Source organism: Durio zibethinus, chromosome 24 (genome assembly GCF_047325235.1).
Source record: "Durio zibethinus cultivar Kanyao isolate XHJ-2024 chromosome 24, ASM4732523v1, whole genome shotgun sequence".
Classification (NCBI taxonomy): Eukaryota; Viridiplantae; Streptophyta; class Magnoliopsida; order Malvales; family Malvaceae; genus Durio; species Durio zibethinus.
Window position 1 is genome coordinate 18,739,520 of NC_143185.1, and position 17,783 is coordinate 18,757,302.

Consider the following 17,783-nt stretch of genomic DNA (forward strand, 5'->3'; position numbering starts at 1 on the left):
GCATCAGGTTTTTGTCATGAATTCCCTAATTGATTATTGTAGCCATAACCATTTTGTGGTCGAATCGTAATTAAATAGTATGACAAATAAATTAGCCTTTCTTTTCTGGTTAAAAAAGTTAAACCAATTTGGTCGCTGTTGATCACATTTATTTTAATCTTGAAAAATGTGTAATAATGAAAACCTGAACCTCAGTTGCTCAACTTGAATTATGGTAGAAAAAAGCAACAGGATCTGCAGGATTATAGAATCAGTCTTCAGATATAACAGGTCCCTTCCACTTGAAGTTATCTGCATACGACTTCACCTGCGACCACATATATTTACATGGTAAGAAATACTACCATGGATATTGTAACTTTAATGAATAATATAAAACTCAAGCAGCACTGGTGTTTGAACGTATTGCATGTGACGTCCGTACTTCTGTATTTTTGGACACTCTAGCAGCATATATAATCATCATATACAGTAACTTTCTGCTGTTATCAAGTACTCTCTCTCTCTCAGATAAGTAACCCCAACTTGTCTAAATGTCAACTTGTAGAACTTCATAGCATCTTTTAGAAGATTTCAATTTGGCAAGAGGGCTAGTAAGAAATGCAATTTCTAGCAGAGGCCATGAGAAAATATAACAACATAAACAAGAATGATTTCAACGAAAATGTCTAGTCAAGGATCAAGAATGTGCAGGGCCTACTGGCAGTCATTCCACTAAGCTCAAAATGTTGAAAACCGATGATGCCCTAGTTGGTTTGATCAGTTGCCTTAAGAAATCTCGAGTTGATTTTTGTTCTTATGCCTAGCTGAAAGAATTAACCTGATTTAAATTAACTACTGTTATCACTCCCAAACTTGCTGCCATGTAGGCTCATGTTAAAGAAGCAGAATTAGTGCCAAAAGTGCAAAAGGAAGAGTCCAAACCTTCAGAACTGGTGTCAGCCGCTTTTTAACCTGTATATGGGTTCAAGATGTACCACCAAACAATTAGTGTCTCAGAAAGATGGAAATTGGACAAATTAACAAAGAAAAAAACTTTAACAAAATAATCGAGTGAATTTGCCATCTAACAACAGGGAACAAATATCTGTAATTAGATCTTATAATTTAAAATATGATACGGTGACACTGCAAGAACCCGATATGAAAATAAAAAACGAAAGTGATATGGCTTAAAATTATAACAATAACTATATATGGGTTTAATAAAAATAAAAAAATGTATTTCATGTTTTTATATCGACACGAATTATGACATGTAATTTTCGTATAAAATATGATACTGAATTTCAATATTTTATACAAAACAAATACAAGAATCTCTAGGTATATCTGAAACCAAAAACAACAATTCTAGTCTAACACAAAAAAAAAAAAAAATCTAAGAATGATTCAGACTAAAAAAGAACCAAATATTATCAAAGTTTGTTATTTTAAAGCCAAAACGAGAAATGGAATAATACTCCATGAATACAGTTTAATATTTCAGTCCAATAAAAAAACTTAAAACGTGAAAAATAAAGGATAAAGCATACCACATATTCCCACCCATGTTTCTCAGCAAAAGACTTTGCAGCTCCTTCACTATCAAAACTAAGTGCGGAATCACCAACATTAGCATAAGGGTCCCCTGTGGATGTCCAACCCATCAATGGATTCTCCCACCTACACCATATTATTCAATGACAAGAAACAAATCTTGATTATGTAAATCACGGTTACAAGAAAAAAAAATCTAAGATTTTCCTGCGCATGACAAGACCAAAAAGAAAACCCTAATTTAGGATCACACCAAGAAATTGGCAATGACGCCCAAGTTCAAGAGAACAGGTTTTACCCAAATTTCAGAATCTTCAAATTTGGTTACTTGCAATCAAAAACAGATAATTGAAGAATAGAGGAATAGCTTAATTCTGCCATTTTGATTTTCTACCATTTATAAGCATCAGCAGAGATTACTTAGGAGTTAGGATCACATTCTAACAGCTAAATGGCAAATTGAAAAAAAAAATCCATTTCTACAACCAAAAAAGATAGGGAAAAGTCAGGTTAAAGGGAAAAAAGATAGAAAAAAAACTTACTTTTGTGTTGACATAAAATTGATCTTCCATTTTCCAACTTTCCCAGATCCTTGTTGAGTTGCAGTTCTAGCAGGCGAGTATATCACAACCTACGACGAATGTGAAAAAAGAATAAATAAACAAATAAACAAGCGCCGCAATAATTATATATTTCCACATTCGTTCAAAAGTTAAGAGGAAAAAAGCGATCGATCAAAAATTGCCTACACCTCGATAAAAATTTGAAATTTACCCTCCGACGAAGATGTTCTTCAGGGATACCGGAAACCATTCCGACCTCGCCTGGCTTGACCTCCATCAGTGCATCTGAAGAGAAAGTTCTCCACAAAGATCCCAGGGTGGTTCGAACCACTCGAGGTTGGCTCGTTATTTTTTGCAGAGAGTTCGTGGCGGCCATCGTCTTCCTCAAAATCTCTGCGTTTTACGGGTGCTCTTTTTTCCTTTTCTCTAATCCGAATCCTTTTAAGAGAAAAAAGGTGACTGAATAAAATATATATTTTCACTGGCAAAAAAAAAAACATTTTTTTGTAATTACAGTTTTGATCTTCATGTTTCTATATTTTACTAAATTGGCCATATTTTTTTCTTTTTCTTTGTAGAACCCATTGATGTTTGATAATTTGATAATTAATATTAAGAGCTAAAATTAATTTTGATAATTTAAAATATGGTACAGTAATATGATATAAATAAGATATAAAAAAATATAAATGTGATATAATTTAAAATTTTAATAATTATTATTAAATTTAATAAAATAAAAAATATATTTTATTTTTTTATACGAATTATAATATATAATTTTTATATAAACTATTATATGATTACATATATTTTAATAATTTATATGATACAATTATGTGAATCATCAAATCTAAATAAAATTATCTTATAAGTTTGGCATTTATTAATGTAATAACGATTTGAAGAAGCATCGTCAACTATTGCTTGCAAAATTAGTTCATGGACCATAATAGTAATCACTTTTACTATTAGTCAGTCTACGTGCTAGACCATTATCCTATTAATTGTTATTATAACAAAGTTGTTAAATAATGCTTTACTAAGAATTATTATCATTTATAAGCTTTTATGATTACAAATTATTTAAAAAAAGTTTTAAGGACAAATAAATTTAATTCTCAAATTAAAATAAAATATATTTTTTAAAAAATGTTTCATTGAACTCAAAAATTTTATTACAAGAAAAGTGAGTTCAATCAATTAAACCAATTCCTCGTTGGCTTATGATCTTATAAATTTAAATGTTGATGCCCCTATTAATTTTCCTTTTCTTCAATGCAACAATAGTTGGTAAGGATGTATTGACTTCGAATTCAATTAAACCTTGGGACCTAGTTTTATTTAAAAAAGCTTAGGGGGCTGCAAGCTATTTTCAAAATTTACAACAAGTTCCATCTGCCATCATCCATGTCATGTAATAATAATAATAATAATAATAAAGCAGCAAATATGAATAAAAAAAAAACATTTCCAAATTTCCATTTGTAAAGAACAAAAAACCAATCTCCCTAGCATTTTTTCTTTTGCTCCCTTGTTTTGTAAGAAATAATTTTTGACAAAATTCCGATGCTCCGCACGTGAATTCTCTTCCTCCCTTCGCGCGTGTCTCCGATCAGGTACTCCAATCTTCATCCTTAATTTCTCCGAAGAATTCATTCATAATTTTAAAATTCATCACTTAATGCAAAGTTTTTTCTTTTTTTTTTTTTGTTTGGAATTTTCTAGATAAGCCGATCCTAATAAATTTCTTCAAAGTTCAAGCTTTGGATGAAAATGCATTAATCTGATTTCTTCTTGCTTCATCATTGTTAATATTGTTTTGTAGCTGAGAAAAATTTTTTCAGAATATATATTTTCATTGTAGTTTGAGAGGATTGAGGAAATTAAAGATTCATAGTTATACTTACAATTCCAAGTTGTGATTATTTGTGTTGATGGATTGAGTCTAAATTTATTTATAATTTGAGTCAAGAGAAGTTGGAGGTTTGAGTTTTATGCTTCAAAGTGCGTTTGGGTTTGTAAAAATCTGTCTGAATTTCTGAAACTTAATTGCATTAAGGATATTTTTTCTGTTTTTGTTTCTGATTTTGCACCATCAGAATTTCACAATGGTTGAGAATTGGAGCCTCGGATCAATTTAGCTGAAAATGTGGCGACAAAATCTGTCTGTGAATGTCTAGTTGTTGTGTTAACATGATTATGGTCTTTCAAATGGTTTCTTGCATTTTCATCAACTATTTCTTGTTCAATTGCGATGCTTTTTGTTGTTTGTCTAAACTCGATGAATACACGCATAAGCATATAGGATTGATTAGTATTAGTGTTTGATCTTTTCAAATTTCAATTGTTTATATTTTCTTGATTGGGGGTTTCAGGAATTGTTGATGGGTGCCCCTAAACAGAAATGGACAGCAGAAGAAGAAGCTGCCCTCAGGGCAGGAGTTTTGAAGCATGGAACTGGCAAATGGCGCAATATACTTTCAGATCCTGAGTTTAGTTCCGTCTTGCATTCTCGCTCAAATGTGGATCTCAAGGTTTGTAGCTAAGCCTCAAGTAGGATTCACCAATCATCATCGAAATAAGCATTTTAATGTTTTGTGGTTTAATGACCAGAGATTGGTGTGCCTTGGTAGTGCCTTTATTAGTTGCATCCTAAACTATTGAAGCATAGCTTTATGCTTACTTTGGTCCAGTGCTCTATCATGCATAAAGGTGAACTAATGCGTATGTTTTTACGGTGAACAGGATAAATGGAGAAATATAAATGCAACAGCCATATGGGGATCAAGGCAAAAGGCCAAGCTTGCTCTTAAAAGAAATCTGTTGGTCGCTAAACATGATGATAACCCCATGGCTCTAATCACCGTACCCCCAAGAGAAGAAGTTGTTGATGCTAAGCCCCTTGCAGTTTCTAGTGGAACACCAAGGGCAACTGGTTCCAAAAAACCAATTTCAAGGTTAGTTATTACATATATTCTTATATCATATTGAACTTACTTTTAGTAGAACTTGGGCATTTGAGTGCCCAGATAGTAAAACATGAAAAGTGGAACACCAAGGGCAACTGGTTCCAGAAAACCAATTTTCAAGGTTATTTATTACATATATTCTTATATCATATTGAAATTAGTTTTAGTTGAACTTAGGTATATGAGTGCCCAGATATTAAAGCATGAAAAGAGCAGAAGGCAAAAGTTATTTATTTCCAAGATTGATTAATTTCAAGCCAGCTGTAAATGCACATATCTGTTAGAGCCACAGGGCTGCAGATCACTTATTTTCAACTGATGAAAACCAAAATTATCCAACGTCCTGGTCATTGCAGTCCAAAACACTCGTGTTTGGAGCCGTACTAATCTGGTTTGTACATGCATGATGATTGATGCTTAAGTAATATCCTCTCAATGCTTGTAGGTTGGACAATATTTTATTAGAGGCTATCACTAGTTTGAAAGAGCCAAGTGGTTCTGACAGAGCTTCAATTGCTTTATACATAGAGGTACTTTTCTTTCTTGGATCAATCACAAATTCTATATGCTAGAAGAAAAAATACCCATTTAATTAAACTGCTGAAGGCTTTTGCTTCTTGTAATGGTTATATATGAAAACGATTTTCCTTCTGTCTTGTTCTCAAGTAGGAGTAGAACTTAGGATTTCTTTTCTCCTTATTTCTTGTCCAATTTCAATTTTTAAGTTTTAACACCTAAATCTCAGCTCTGAAACTAGTATGACTGACGTACCTGAAACATTTCAACTAATATGAGTTTGTTTATCTTTGACGTTATAGGAGAAATACACCGCTCCACCAAACCTCAAGAAGCTGTTGGCAACAAAATTAAAGCTGTTGGTAGCAAATGGAACACTGATAAAGGTAATCATATTGTTGATTATTGGTGTATCTGTAGAATATTATTATCTTTATCATGTATAAATCATTTAGCCTATGAAGTAGCTAGCATGACAGAAAAGTTAAATTCAACAACAGTGTTCCAGGGTCATAAAAATGGTTCTTAGCATTTGACAGAAACATTTAGGTGATACTTTCATGCACATTGATATTCATGAAAGTGATATTAAGGTAACTTTTATGACACATGCAGTCGTAATATTGGATTTAAAGAAAGAAAGCTGGGAAGGGTTGCATCCTGTTTGCATAAAAGATCCAACAACATTGATATTTTTCTTCCTCATGAATTGCGTGAATGTTTATGTTGGTTTTTCTGATGTCCACGTGGAAAGTCTTTGGCATATCTTCTCATAAAGGGGGAAATATGTTTCTAAAGAAGATTAAGCTGAGTGTTCATAAGTCGGGATTAATTCATCTTTATGATATATATGTTGATAGGTAAAGCACAAGTACAGGATTGCGCCACGTTCAACAATTTCTGAAGCAGGAAGATCTCCTCCGGTACCTTTGGAAGGAAGGCAGAAGGATTCTTCCAAAGCAGAGAAGAAGGGCATCAACATTCTTACTAAAACCCAAGTTGATGCAGAGTTGTCAAAAATGAGAAGCATGACTGCAGAAGAGGCTGCTGCAGCTGCTGCACGAGCAGTTGCAGAGGCAGAAGTTGCAATTGCAGAGGCTGAAAAGGCAGCAAGAGAGGCAGAGGCAGCAGAAGCTGAAGCAGAAGCAGCAAAAATTTTTGCTAAAGCGGCAGAGAAAGCATTTAAGTCTCGGATGCTAGTTACCTGGTAAATCTTCTTTAATCAGTTCTTAAATATTCCTCATATTAAACGATGTTCATAGATCTGAAAGCACAGGTTTTCTCAAAGGATGCTCACATTGATTGTTTAAGAGGATTGGATCTTACCCCAGAGTACTTCTAGTCATAGTCGTGATATTTACCCCTTGTGGCTCTGTCAATTAACAAAGCTTCATTGCAACAACTTGACATCAGTTGAACAAATTTTATTTCACTTATTTCTGTGAGCCTACTTCAGCCTTTTTTCTCCATGGTTGAAAAGTTTCTGAAACAACGATTTAGGAAGGATAGCTATTCACTTTCTGTAGAGTATCCTTGGACCTCTTTGAACTCAGTGAAGTCAGATATTTTCATAAAAATCCCTTTGAAATCAGGCAGTTTTTTTCACTTGATGTCATTAGATTTTTCCTCCTTATAGATGCTTCTCTTTTCCTGTTGATTTTGACACCAAATATATCCAAAAAATAGTGACATTGTGCGGCCATACATTTTTTATATCCATCATTTTCATGTTTTCTGGAACTACAATGTATTACTGGTTTTCTTTTGTGAATTTTTGTCTTTGGGCTTAAATAATAGAGCTTTATATTGTGATATCTTATGGTTTACAGGATTTTACCCCAATTATGTGTTTCTTCTTATTGTTTATCTTCTTGATACCAGTTGCAAACTTGTGCAGATGGCATAAATGGATAGATACCTACCATTTGGTAGTTTGTTGCTGGAACCATGCATCAGACTTGACATCATGCTTGCCTCGTATATCAACTACAGTCATGTCTATAACCGTAAATATAATAGGCTTGTAAAGAAGAAAATGTGAGATTAATCCATGGAGTCCTGCTTCTTTTTGAACAAACATTTGGTGAGGAGCTTAGACGTTTTTGTGATTCTATAACTTTATCATGAAGTCAAGGGTACAGATATAGCAAAAGAAATAGAATTAGGCATTTATGATGGCATGCTTGAGATATGATCTGTCTTTTCCGAATACAATTAAACTGCAATTTTGCAAGTGGGTATTCAAGCAATGTATTGTTGTTGTTGGCTAATGACCACTTAAGTAAAGGAACCTCTCTTTCTCTGGGGTTGAGGGTTGCAGTCTAGTCATATTTTCGTTTAAACTGCAACCATATCATCTGTCTGTTAAAAATGATTTGCTTCCTCAAAAATTGAATGATTATATAGCTTTCTGTGAAGTTTGTAGGTCCATACTTTAATCAGATTGGAAGCAGGAGCTCAGGTAACCTATAATACAACTACATTACCATGATGAAGCCCTTTGGTCCTGGGTAGCTATGCGGAAACAACAATATGCTTAACCACCAAGCTGGGTCGACTTAAATTTTTCAAACCATAGGCCTGTTCATGTTTTCTTCTGCCTTTAAACGTGCAATCGCTACATATCGTAACAAGTAGGAAGGAAAATTGGCTAATTAAACACAGGGACACTGAGGTGCAACTTTTGATCCTGGTTTAGCTTACAACAATCCAGTATAAGATTTTCCTTAGTTACTGAACATGTTGCCATAGAATAGATCATTTTTAAAACTATTAGAGCCTACAAAAACTTGGTTTGTAAATTTACTAACCTCTTTCTGGTTACAGTTAAATCACTGAGACAGGAGAGACCAGAGTCCTAATCTTCAACAAACATGGGAAAAGCCTCAAGTCATCGTCCTTAGAACATCTGTCAAATGAAGCTGCAATGGCCAACGAGCTATACACAAGGTTTTACTACCCGCTACCCAGGCCTTCCCAAAATTTTGATATTGATTAGTTCAAAGCATCATAGAAATGGCTTTCAATTTGCAAACTCTCCAAGGTGGCTCCACTTCTACCTAATTTTAGCTCACAATAGGAATGGATTTATACCCATACATGTAGGCTGATGATGATGATGATAAAGCATAAAAATGGGCTAAAAACCAGATCTCCAACTGAAGCAATGTACTCCTCCATACTGAATGACCAAAAAAACAATTCCTTTTCCACATTTGAATAAATACTTACAATCAGACTCTGACTTGGAACCGAGAAAACGATAACCAGACGACACGGGCTAATATCCTAGCGCATAGCACACTAGCTAGATTGTCTAAAAAGCAGTGCTGTCTTAACTAAAATCAAGAAGAGCCATTGATCTAGTTTATGGTATGCCAAAACAAACAGAGACTGAACTAATGATAAAGCCATTGCCAGTCACTTCTATCAATTTGAGCATCCTCAGCCTTAGAAAGCAGCAAAATTACAGGTACCCAGTCTTAATTCGATTAAATTTTATACAAGCAGTAAACATCTCCAAAGATTTTCATAACAAAGAAGAGAGAGAGTAAACAATTTCCAATCTTTTCAGTCAGACTAAATTAATTTCAGCAAAGTTTCACTTTCAAATTCCAATGGTAAGGGGCTTATTCTAAAGAGAAGATTCATTCAAGTACCACAGTAGCACCCAATTCTTGGAGCTTCTTAACAATGCCATCAGCTTGCTCTTTCGTAACTCCCTTTTTAACCACAACCGGAACTTTCTCCACCAAATCTTTAGCTTCCTTTAATCCCAAATCCGTAAATGCCCTCACTTCTTTTATTATCTTTATCTTCGCCGCCGCTTCAAACTTCTCCAGCTTTATATCAAACGCCGTCTTTTCAGCGGCTTTCGATTCGACTGCGCCCGAACCGGATCCGGGGGCGGAAGGGGATGCGGAAGTGACGCCGGAAACAGCGGGGCCGTAGCGGTTAAGGCCGAGTTTGAGACGGAAGAGGATGGAGTAATCGTAGCGTTCAAGTTTTGTTAGGTCTAAAAGCTCGTCGGCGATGCGCTCGAGTTTTTTGGTCCGATCTTCGGGGGTGGCGGCGGAAAATAAGCGAGAAATGGGAGGTTTTGGTGGGGAAGATATGAGGAGGCTGAGGAACGACTTGGTCGGGAATTTTTTAGTTATGGATGACATTTGGAGAATTTAGTTTCGGGATTAGCGTCGGTAGGGAAGAGGGTTTTAGAAAATGGGGCTCCTAAATATTTTACTAAAATATTTCACTAAATTTCTCCATGCACTCTCAAAATTTTTTTCCAAAAACACTAACATACTAAATATTAATTTTAACTTTTAATAAATGATAAAAATATCTTAAATAATTTACACACTTAAAAAACATCTCGTATTTTTTAAAAATAAATTTTTTGAATATTATAATATATTCTCAAAAATATTTTTTTAAAAAATAATATAATTCTTAAAAATAGATTATCAAAAATAAAAAAACTCAAAAATTTATTTCTAAGATTTATATTACTTTTTCAAAAATAAATTTTTGAGAATCATTATGTACTCTTAAAAATTCGTTTTCAAAAATACATAAATTTTTTAAAATATATATTTAATTTTAAACTTTTGATAACAAAAAAATTGAGATTTTTAATGTTTTGGCCATTGAAAAATATTATCAATATATTGACAAATCTAATAATAAAAATTGATGGTAAAAAAATTAGATACTGTTGAATTTATCAATCTACCGATAACATTATCTATAATAATATTTTATAGGATATTCAAACTCAGATTACTATGCATGCACACAAAAATCATCGATATATCCATTCTTATTTGATTATATGTGTAAATAAAAAAGACCAAAATTTCGAGTATGCATGGAATACAAATATTTTTCTTATAAACAAAGAAAACTAAGAAAATGATTTTAATTTATTCAATACATATTGAGAATATTGATTTCAATTCCATTAGCACATAATCAACTAAAATGAGTTTATAAGCATATGATTAAAGTTTTAATTAAAAATAAAATCGAGCTTCTCGGATATAAAGATCCGAAAAGTCTCATATCTTTTTATATATTCATTTTTGAAAAGAATAAGTATTTTCGAAAATAAATATCCAAAAAAATTTTAAAATTTTTTGAAAATAAATATCTGAGAATTTAAAATTTTTTTAAATATTTATTTGTAAAAAACCTTATAGTTTATCGGATATTCATTTCTAAAAAACTTAATTTCAAAAAATAAAGAGAGAAAAAGAGAAATATGATAGTAATGAAAAATAAAAAGGTTAGGGGTTGGGTTTATTTAGTAAAAATAAGAAAATAAAATTTGAATTTGAGATGTATATAGAAATGTGGTGTATATAACATTAAATGAGGTGCATTTAGAATTTTCCATTTGAGAAAAGAAATAAAAGAGATGAGGGCAATTTTGACATTTGAGCAGTTGTTTCTGACCTTTCTTAAGCGACGTCGCTACAACAATTTGAAGTTCATTAATTGAAAGTTTAAGTCTTTTTACGACTTAACTAACTTTTTAGAACAATGAAAATTTTTCATATTACTTTTTATGAGATAAAAAAAAAAATTGAACTGTTATGGATAAATAAATAAACTTTTAGATGTTTTATCAATTGTCATTTTTTTTTTTTTTATAAATTTTGTATTTTCTTTTTTTTTTTTAAGAAAATGATATAAATAAAAATAATTTGAGAAGAAAATATTTCAAAATGTGTGCATTTGAAGAATTCAATTGAAAATTTGTTACTTTTTGGGTGAAACGAGGCCTAGAGAGAGAAAAATAGATTCGTTAAAAAAATAAAGAGTATGATTTTCTTCTTTTATTTTGATTTTTATCTTATTTCAGGTGTTTCCTTTCCTTTTTTAAAAATATTTTCTAAAAAATAACATTTAAAAAATAAATAAATATAATAATTTTATCAAATATTTTATAATTGTAAAAATAAAAATAATTAAAAATTTTCGGATATTCTCACTATAAAACCATGAATTGAAATTCTCAAACAACATATATTGTATCCCTGCAGGAACTGGAGTTATAAAACATAGATTCAGCACAAAAAGATTCACACACAAAAAAAAAAAAAAAAAAAGAGAAAGAAAAGCCCATTTTTCAGCTCGTTGATTTAGAATGCTTTATAAGCCAATCAATAACTGAGTCAATGTTGGTTGAGTTCTTGCATGATATCATGTAGCAGCAAACTTCTCTGTCGGTAATTGACTTGAGTCCCCTGCATAGAGAAAGGTTTTTACTTTAAGCAAAGCAGAATTACTTTAGTTCATTTGTTGCAATTCTGCTTTTTCCAGTTAATTGAGTGAATCAAGTGAAATGTCTCTTACATTTCTTCAGTCAAAGCCTGTTTTGACAGAGCTCCTGGCTTGTCAATCTTGTTGCCTAGCACCAAAAGAGGGATGCCATTAAGTGAGGGCTTGCTCAGCAAATCATGAAGCTCACTTCTTGAGATGCTCAGGTTATCAGGATCGGCAGCATCCACCACATAGCTGAAAGAAAATCAGGTTAGACTTCACCAGAACCTCTGCAGAATTTGATATGCAGTCTTGTATAACTGTGTGAGACACACACCTTGGATCCATAAAAAAGAAATGCATGTAAAAGATTTATTGGATTTACATAGTTTCACTACCATAAAAACTACATAGAGTGGCTAGGATTCTAATAGGAAAAACATATGCTCAGGCACAAATAATACAGCAACCAATTTAATGAGAAACAACTTAGTTTCTTGTAATAATTGGTACAATGATAGGCAAAATTTTCAATACCTGACCTTCGTTGCCTTCGTTGACTTCTTTGCAAGGTGTTATAAGCTGAGGCAAAACTTATCAAACTAGTAAGAAATACTATGTGGAATCATTCCGTAAGAGAGGTTCCTTGTTAGATTCTTCTTCTCGGATTCATTTTCACGGTTTTGCTAATAGATATACAAAGATGCACATACAATTCACAAAACTAAGACGAATATCAGGTTTCACGATTTGAGAAGCACGAAGGCAAGTAACTGAAGACTAGTCAAATACTGCAATAATTATAGACAATAATTTTTGCATCTATTAATCTAGGCTATATAATATTTTGCATCAAATGCAAATCTTTCCAAACACCAACTCGAATTTATGATACAGAATTAAATACCTTCAATTCATGAGCTATGCTTTTTGAAGACATATACCTAAACATAAAAGAAGGACCATGCAGTTTTAAATAATATTAATAACGCCAGCTTTGAAATGCTAACTACCAAAGAAGAGATGAATATGTCATTAGCAGAGAAAACCTCTTACTCCCCCAAAACTGTTAAATTAGTTCAGAAGAAAGTTATTTCAAATAACAAGTCTATGAAAATAAAGAAGTAGCTTCTTACACAATTGCAGAAACTGCACGACAGTATCGCTCCCACATACTGCGAAACCTAGGTTGACCTCCAAGATCCCATAACTTTATTGTAACATTTCCTTTTGTCACTTTCCTCATGTTGAATCCAACCTGAAAATAAGCCCTTAGGCATTAATTAGTTTAATTGAAATGTAAAATCATCTCAATTCACAAATGACAAGAATTGATGGAGCAAATACAAATATTCTCAGATGATATGACTCACCGTAGGGATCATATCTTCACTATATCCACCAGTCTGAAAACAACACCAACCAGCCAACTTAAAGTCAACTCACAGAATACGTAAAAACATAACACATGCTAGATTGCTGGTAATGGCACTTTTGTAATTTGCTCACTGCAATGCCATTTTCAATTGAGGTTAATTTACTTACTGCGACAACATTCACTAATGAGGTTTTTCCAGCGTTCTGAAGTCCTATCAAAGATAGTTCCATTTCCTGCTTGAAAAATAGGCTGCAAAACAACATATAAGAAAAGTGGTCCCTTGTACCGTTAAGGTTGACCTACTGAGGTCAACCTGAAAAAGCCTTCAGTAAAACAAATAATGGTTTGAATACTCTGCAATAATAGGTGACCAACTGAAACCAATGAATTAATAATGCAACAAAATCAATATAGCAGGAGAAAGCTCATAATTTTAACAATTTAGCATGTTTAACTTTCGCAGCATTCATTCTCCAAACACATGCCTCTATAAAGTCACATAACACTGACTGAAAAGCATGTAAAAACTCGAGATACAAACCATCCACCAAGCCACATGAAAATAAAACAGCATTTACAACTGAAACTAGAATTGAAAGATTTGTGGAGCAGAAGAGATTTGTGATTCTGTACGCTTGCAAAAAACCTTTAAGGAATCATACACTAACTATAGCTCGATCACACAGTAAAAGATAAACTTACAATCTTCAAACTAATCAAAATAGGATATGCCTAAAAAGGCAAGATGTTGCCACATACCATAAACAATACTCCTAGTAAGGCTACCTAGATTGAATTTCCTCATACAAATTAAACTTTGACTCATTGAAAATTGCATTGAATGTGATATTGAAACATTATCTTTTCTTTTCAAGAAAAATGAACATAACCCTTGTCTTCTATCATCCATTTTGTTCATGAATTATACATCAATTTATTCCTTTCAATATGTAAAATTCTTAACCCTTGAAACATTTGACTGTATTGTCAAACAAAAACTGGAAAAATCACTTCTGTTATTCTTCCGAGGGGTGTCAAACACAAAGTTCAGGATAAAGAAACAAAATTTAGCTTAAAGAGAGGAAACCCACCTCTATATAAATCATAATTCTCAATCTAAAAAACCCACCAGGAATTAATAAAAGAGTGACATTGCAGGAAACCAAAAAGAAAAAAAATCTACTACCTGCGAAGCCAATTGAGAAAAGCTTCCCACAAACCCATTTGGAGATTCAAAGAGAAAGAGAAGCAAGATCGAAAAAAAAAAAGCTTTTTAGTCAATTTTCAAAGAAAAAAAGAGATAGAGAGAGAGAGCCAGTGATCTCTCCAGCCCCTGGCTTTCCTTTCCTCCCTTTCGCCTGCTGATTTCTATTTTTATTTTTTACCGAATTCCTCCCTTTTAATTATTTCCTGATATACTGAACAAAAGAAAATCGATTTTAAATTTACGGTGGGCCATATTTAATAGTTTTTAATTTTGAATATTATATAATTATTATTGCGTGTCCTACCGAGATCAATTGACATAAGTTTAATGTAGGTAATATTTTTTTAATCAAATAAATATATATTAATGATTTAAGAATATATTAAAAATTTTAAAATATATATTATATATTTTAATCAACAATTGCTTAAATTGTTGATAGATTTTTTAATTTTGATAATTTTAAGTATTTAAAAAAATTATATGTTTAATTTTTTTATGAAAAGATGACAACTAAAAATAATAAAAAAATTATAAATATTAAAATTTTTATTTTATTTTTTTACAAAAACTTTAATCTAAAAATAAAAAATTGTAAATAATAAAATTTAAATCTTAAATTTATTAAATATATTTTTTAAAATATTATATAAACTAATTTTTTTCCATGAAGAGTCTCTCTTAATACAGGAGATGTGCTTTATATTTGGATCCACACTCACAATGGGCTTTACCTTTACACGATCATAAATAAATAAATAAATAAATTTTTAAAAAAAAATAAAAATACATTACTTATTAAATTTATGATAAATTTAATTAAAAATCCTAATATAATTAATATTTAAACATTTAACTTACCATGTAACGGGATAGATCAAAGAAAAGAATTTATTAATGTTTTACGAAAATCTCAACCGTTGATAGTGGGTGATTGGTAAACTGTAGACGGTTTCGATTATATTGAATCTTTTACTTCGGTTAAAATGATCGCAAGTTATTTTCAACGTCTTAGTTTAGTTTAGTGGCCGAGAACTCCTTAAAAAGACATAACCCCAGCCTCCGCCCCTCTTTTTTTATTATAGGGTTTTGTCTCTTTTAAAATAAAAAAAAAATTATAAATTGTGTTATAATTCATATCAATATTAATTAAATTAAATCAATTAGTTAAAATTTTATTTTTTTGATAAAAAATTTTAAATTTAAATTTTATTATAAATTTTTATTAAAATTATCTAAAATATTTATTTTAATTTATTAAATATAATATATTTTATTTTAATTTAAAAAGTAAATAATTTATCTACTTTAAATTTTAAAAAAATTAAATTGAATCCTATTCAATTAATACATGATTATTATTTTTTATACACAAATTTTAAATTTAATTTTAGTAGACATTTGTTTGTTGAATAATTTTAAATAGATAATTTTAAATTATTTATTTTAAATTATTAAATCAGATATATTTTATTTTAATTAAAAATTAAAAAATTTATTTTAGAGCGTCGGATGTAACATGTTTTCTCTACGATATTGATTTCAGCACGTGGTTTCGCGGAAGAATTTGATTGGTCGCGTCATGGAGACGTTTGTGAAGGTGTGATTGCAGACTGGAACTCACGTATGATGATAGATCCAAAGCGAGTTGACATTAATGGAGGACAGTTGTACAGAAAATTGAGGTGGCAGAGCCATAGCTAAAGCGTAATTGAGGGCTAGAGAAAAAGGCCTGAGCTCATTCTAATAATTGGGCCTAAACCACAAGTAATTTCATTAGACTCATGGGTCGCCGCTTTGGCTCAGTTTTGCTTGTTGCATTGGCACCGAAATAAATTTGACAATTTAAAATAAGAGGATTAAAAAAAATAAAAAAATGATAAAAAGTGATACAAGTTTAAAGTGTTAGTAAAAATTATATATAAATAAAAAATATATATTTTAATTTTTAACATAAATTATGATATATAATTTTCATATAAAATATGATATTAATACACAAAATTACTAATCTTTTACTGGAAACAAATATAATACGTGAGTAAACAGTTTGAAATTCATTTCCTTGCAAACCATGCAAGACGTTTTAAGAATCTCATGCTGCTATGCAGTTTTATTGAAGATGCTTGTCACAAAGTGATGGAAATTCGATACTTAAAACAAGGCATCGGCTTGTAGCTGTTCTGTCCGGTACATATGCTTAATGTGTTTCCTAGTATGCAGAACCACGTTAAAAGGACTGTTAGGGTTGAGAAGCTCTGATATCATTTTGTTGGAAAAATTAACTTGACAACAGTATCATGTTATAGCTGTGTTCTCACGACAACAGTCATAAATTGTTCGAAAAATATACCCAAAAAGAAATATTAAGATTTACATAAATTCACTCTAATAAAAGGATGAAGATATTTTAAAGGGTATTTTTAAATTTAGAGGGTAAATTATTTTTTTTTTCAATAAAAATTGTTAGTAAATAAATAAAAATATTTTTGACGTTTGAGTTGATTTGATTTGACATATATAATATTACGTTAGCTCGACTATATTATTATGCTACTTTATAAATCTTTCACATTTAATTTATAAATAGAGTCATTTAAATATTATTAATTTAATTTAATTTTTTTTTACTTTTTATTTTTTTATTTTGATTTTTCTAATTTTATACATTAAAATACAAATATAAAACATATTTTTTTACTTTTATCTTAATCGTTTTCTTTTTTTTTTTAATTTTAATTTTAAAATTTTAACCTTAAGCTCAAAACTTGACATCAATAGATGCAATGTTTGATGTTTTATTCCAACGGACAAAGGCCAATTTTATAGGCTTTCTTGACTAAAATGACCAACTTTGTTGGCTAACTTAGGTAGATTGGAAAATCAAGTTCAAAACAATGGCTTTTAATGAAGGCTTATTATCTAGTGGCCTCTAGAAGGAATAAAAATGAATATGTAAAATTTTCAACCCAACCTTGTCTAAATTATTTATGGTAAGTAGTCAATGCATGAAAACAAACAAATATGTAGATTTTATTTTCTTTAAAACGATGCATGCCCCGTACCAACCTCATCAACAGGAATTACTAAAGCCAGAATTTGGTGTTAATAATTTGGTCAACTAATCAAAACTATAGGTGCCATGTCAACTCATTAGGTTGTCAAGTAGTCCATATTCTACTCCGACCTAACCCATATTTCGTTTCCTTTTCTTTTCTTATTTAATGTTTCTGATTAATTATAGAGATTCTTCCTTTCGTTATTTTAAAAAGACTTCTTCAAATTTATTAAAATATAGATTAGATAAATTTAAATATGATATAAAAAATTAAAATAATATAATT

At 31.0% G+C, this 17,783-nt stretch overlaps 3 protein-coding genes across 5 annotated transcripts; 1 reads left to right on the top strand and 2 right to left on the bottom strand.

Annotated features, from left to right (window-relative positions):
• Positions 1-80: 80 nt before the first annotated feature.
• LOC111317050 (NADH dehydrogenase [ubiquinone] iron-sulfur protein 4, mitochondrial-like) lies at positions 81-2,558 on the bottom strand. Of its 2 annotated transcripts, none has more exons than XM_022919369.2 (5): positions 2,314-2,557; positions 2,082-2,170; positions 1,536-1,665; positions 925-954; positions 81-307 (listed from the first exon to the last, which is right to left on the bottom strand). In XM_022919369.2, exons 1-5 carry the CDS (start codon positions 2,476-2,478, stop codon positions 251-253), a joined length of 471 nt encoding a protein of 156 aa, XP_022775104.2. In that variant the 5' UTR covers positions 2,479-2,557; the 3' UTR covers positions 81-250. The 2 variants fall into 2 exon arrangements, with proteins under 2 accessions (XP_022775104.2, XP_089609652.1); XM_089753526.1 differs by lacking the exon at positions 81-307 and adding an exon at positions 342-806 and having other exon boundaries at positions 2,314-2,558.
• A 998-nt stretch (positions 2,559-3,556) lies between these two features.
• LOC111317051 (telomere repeat-binding factor 2-like) lies at positions 3,557-7,918 on the top strand. 2 transcript variants are annotated; one of them, XM_022919370.2, is made up of 7 exons: positions 3,557-3,721; positions 4,481-4,639; positions 4,851-5,062; positions 5,520-5,604; positions 5,893-5,976; positions 6,451-6,797; positions 7,472-7,918. In XM_022919370.2, exons 2-7 carry the CDS (start codon positions 4,490-4,492, stop codon positions 7,494-7,496), a joined length of 903 nt encoding a protein of 300 aa, XP_022775105.2. In that variant the 5' UTR covers positions 3,557-3,721; positions 4,481-4,489; the 3' UTR covers positions 7,497-7,918. The 2 variants fall into 2 exon arrangements, with proteins under 2 accessions (XP_022775105.2, XP_022775106.2); XM_022919371.2 differs by having other exon boundaries at positions 7,488-7,918.
• Positions 7,919-11,556: 3,638 nt separating this feature from the next.
• On the bottom strand, positions 11,557-14,618 carry LOC111317053 (ADP-ribosylation factor-like protein 8b). Its single transcript, XM_022919373.2, has 6 exons — positions 14,419-14,618; positions 13,400-13,481; positions 13,228-13,260; positions 12,991-13,112; positions 11,948-12,109; positions 11,557-11,838 (listed from the first exon to the last, which is right to left on the bottom strand). Exons 1-6 carry the CDS (start codon positions 14,454-14,456, stop codon positions 11,721-11,723), a joined length of 555 nt encoding a protein of 184 aa, XP_022775108.1. The 5' UTR covers positions 14,457-14,618; the 3' UTR covers positions 11,557-11,720.
• Between the last annotated feature and the right edge of the window lie 3,165 nt (positions 14,619-17,783).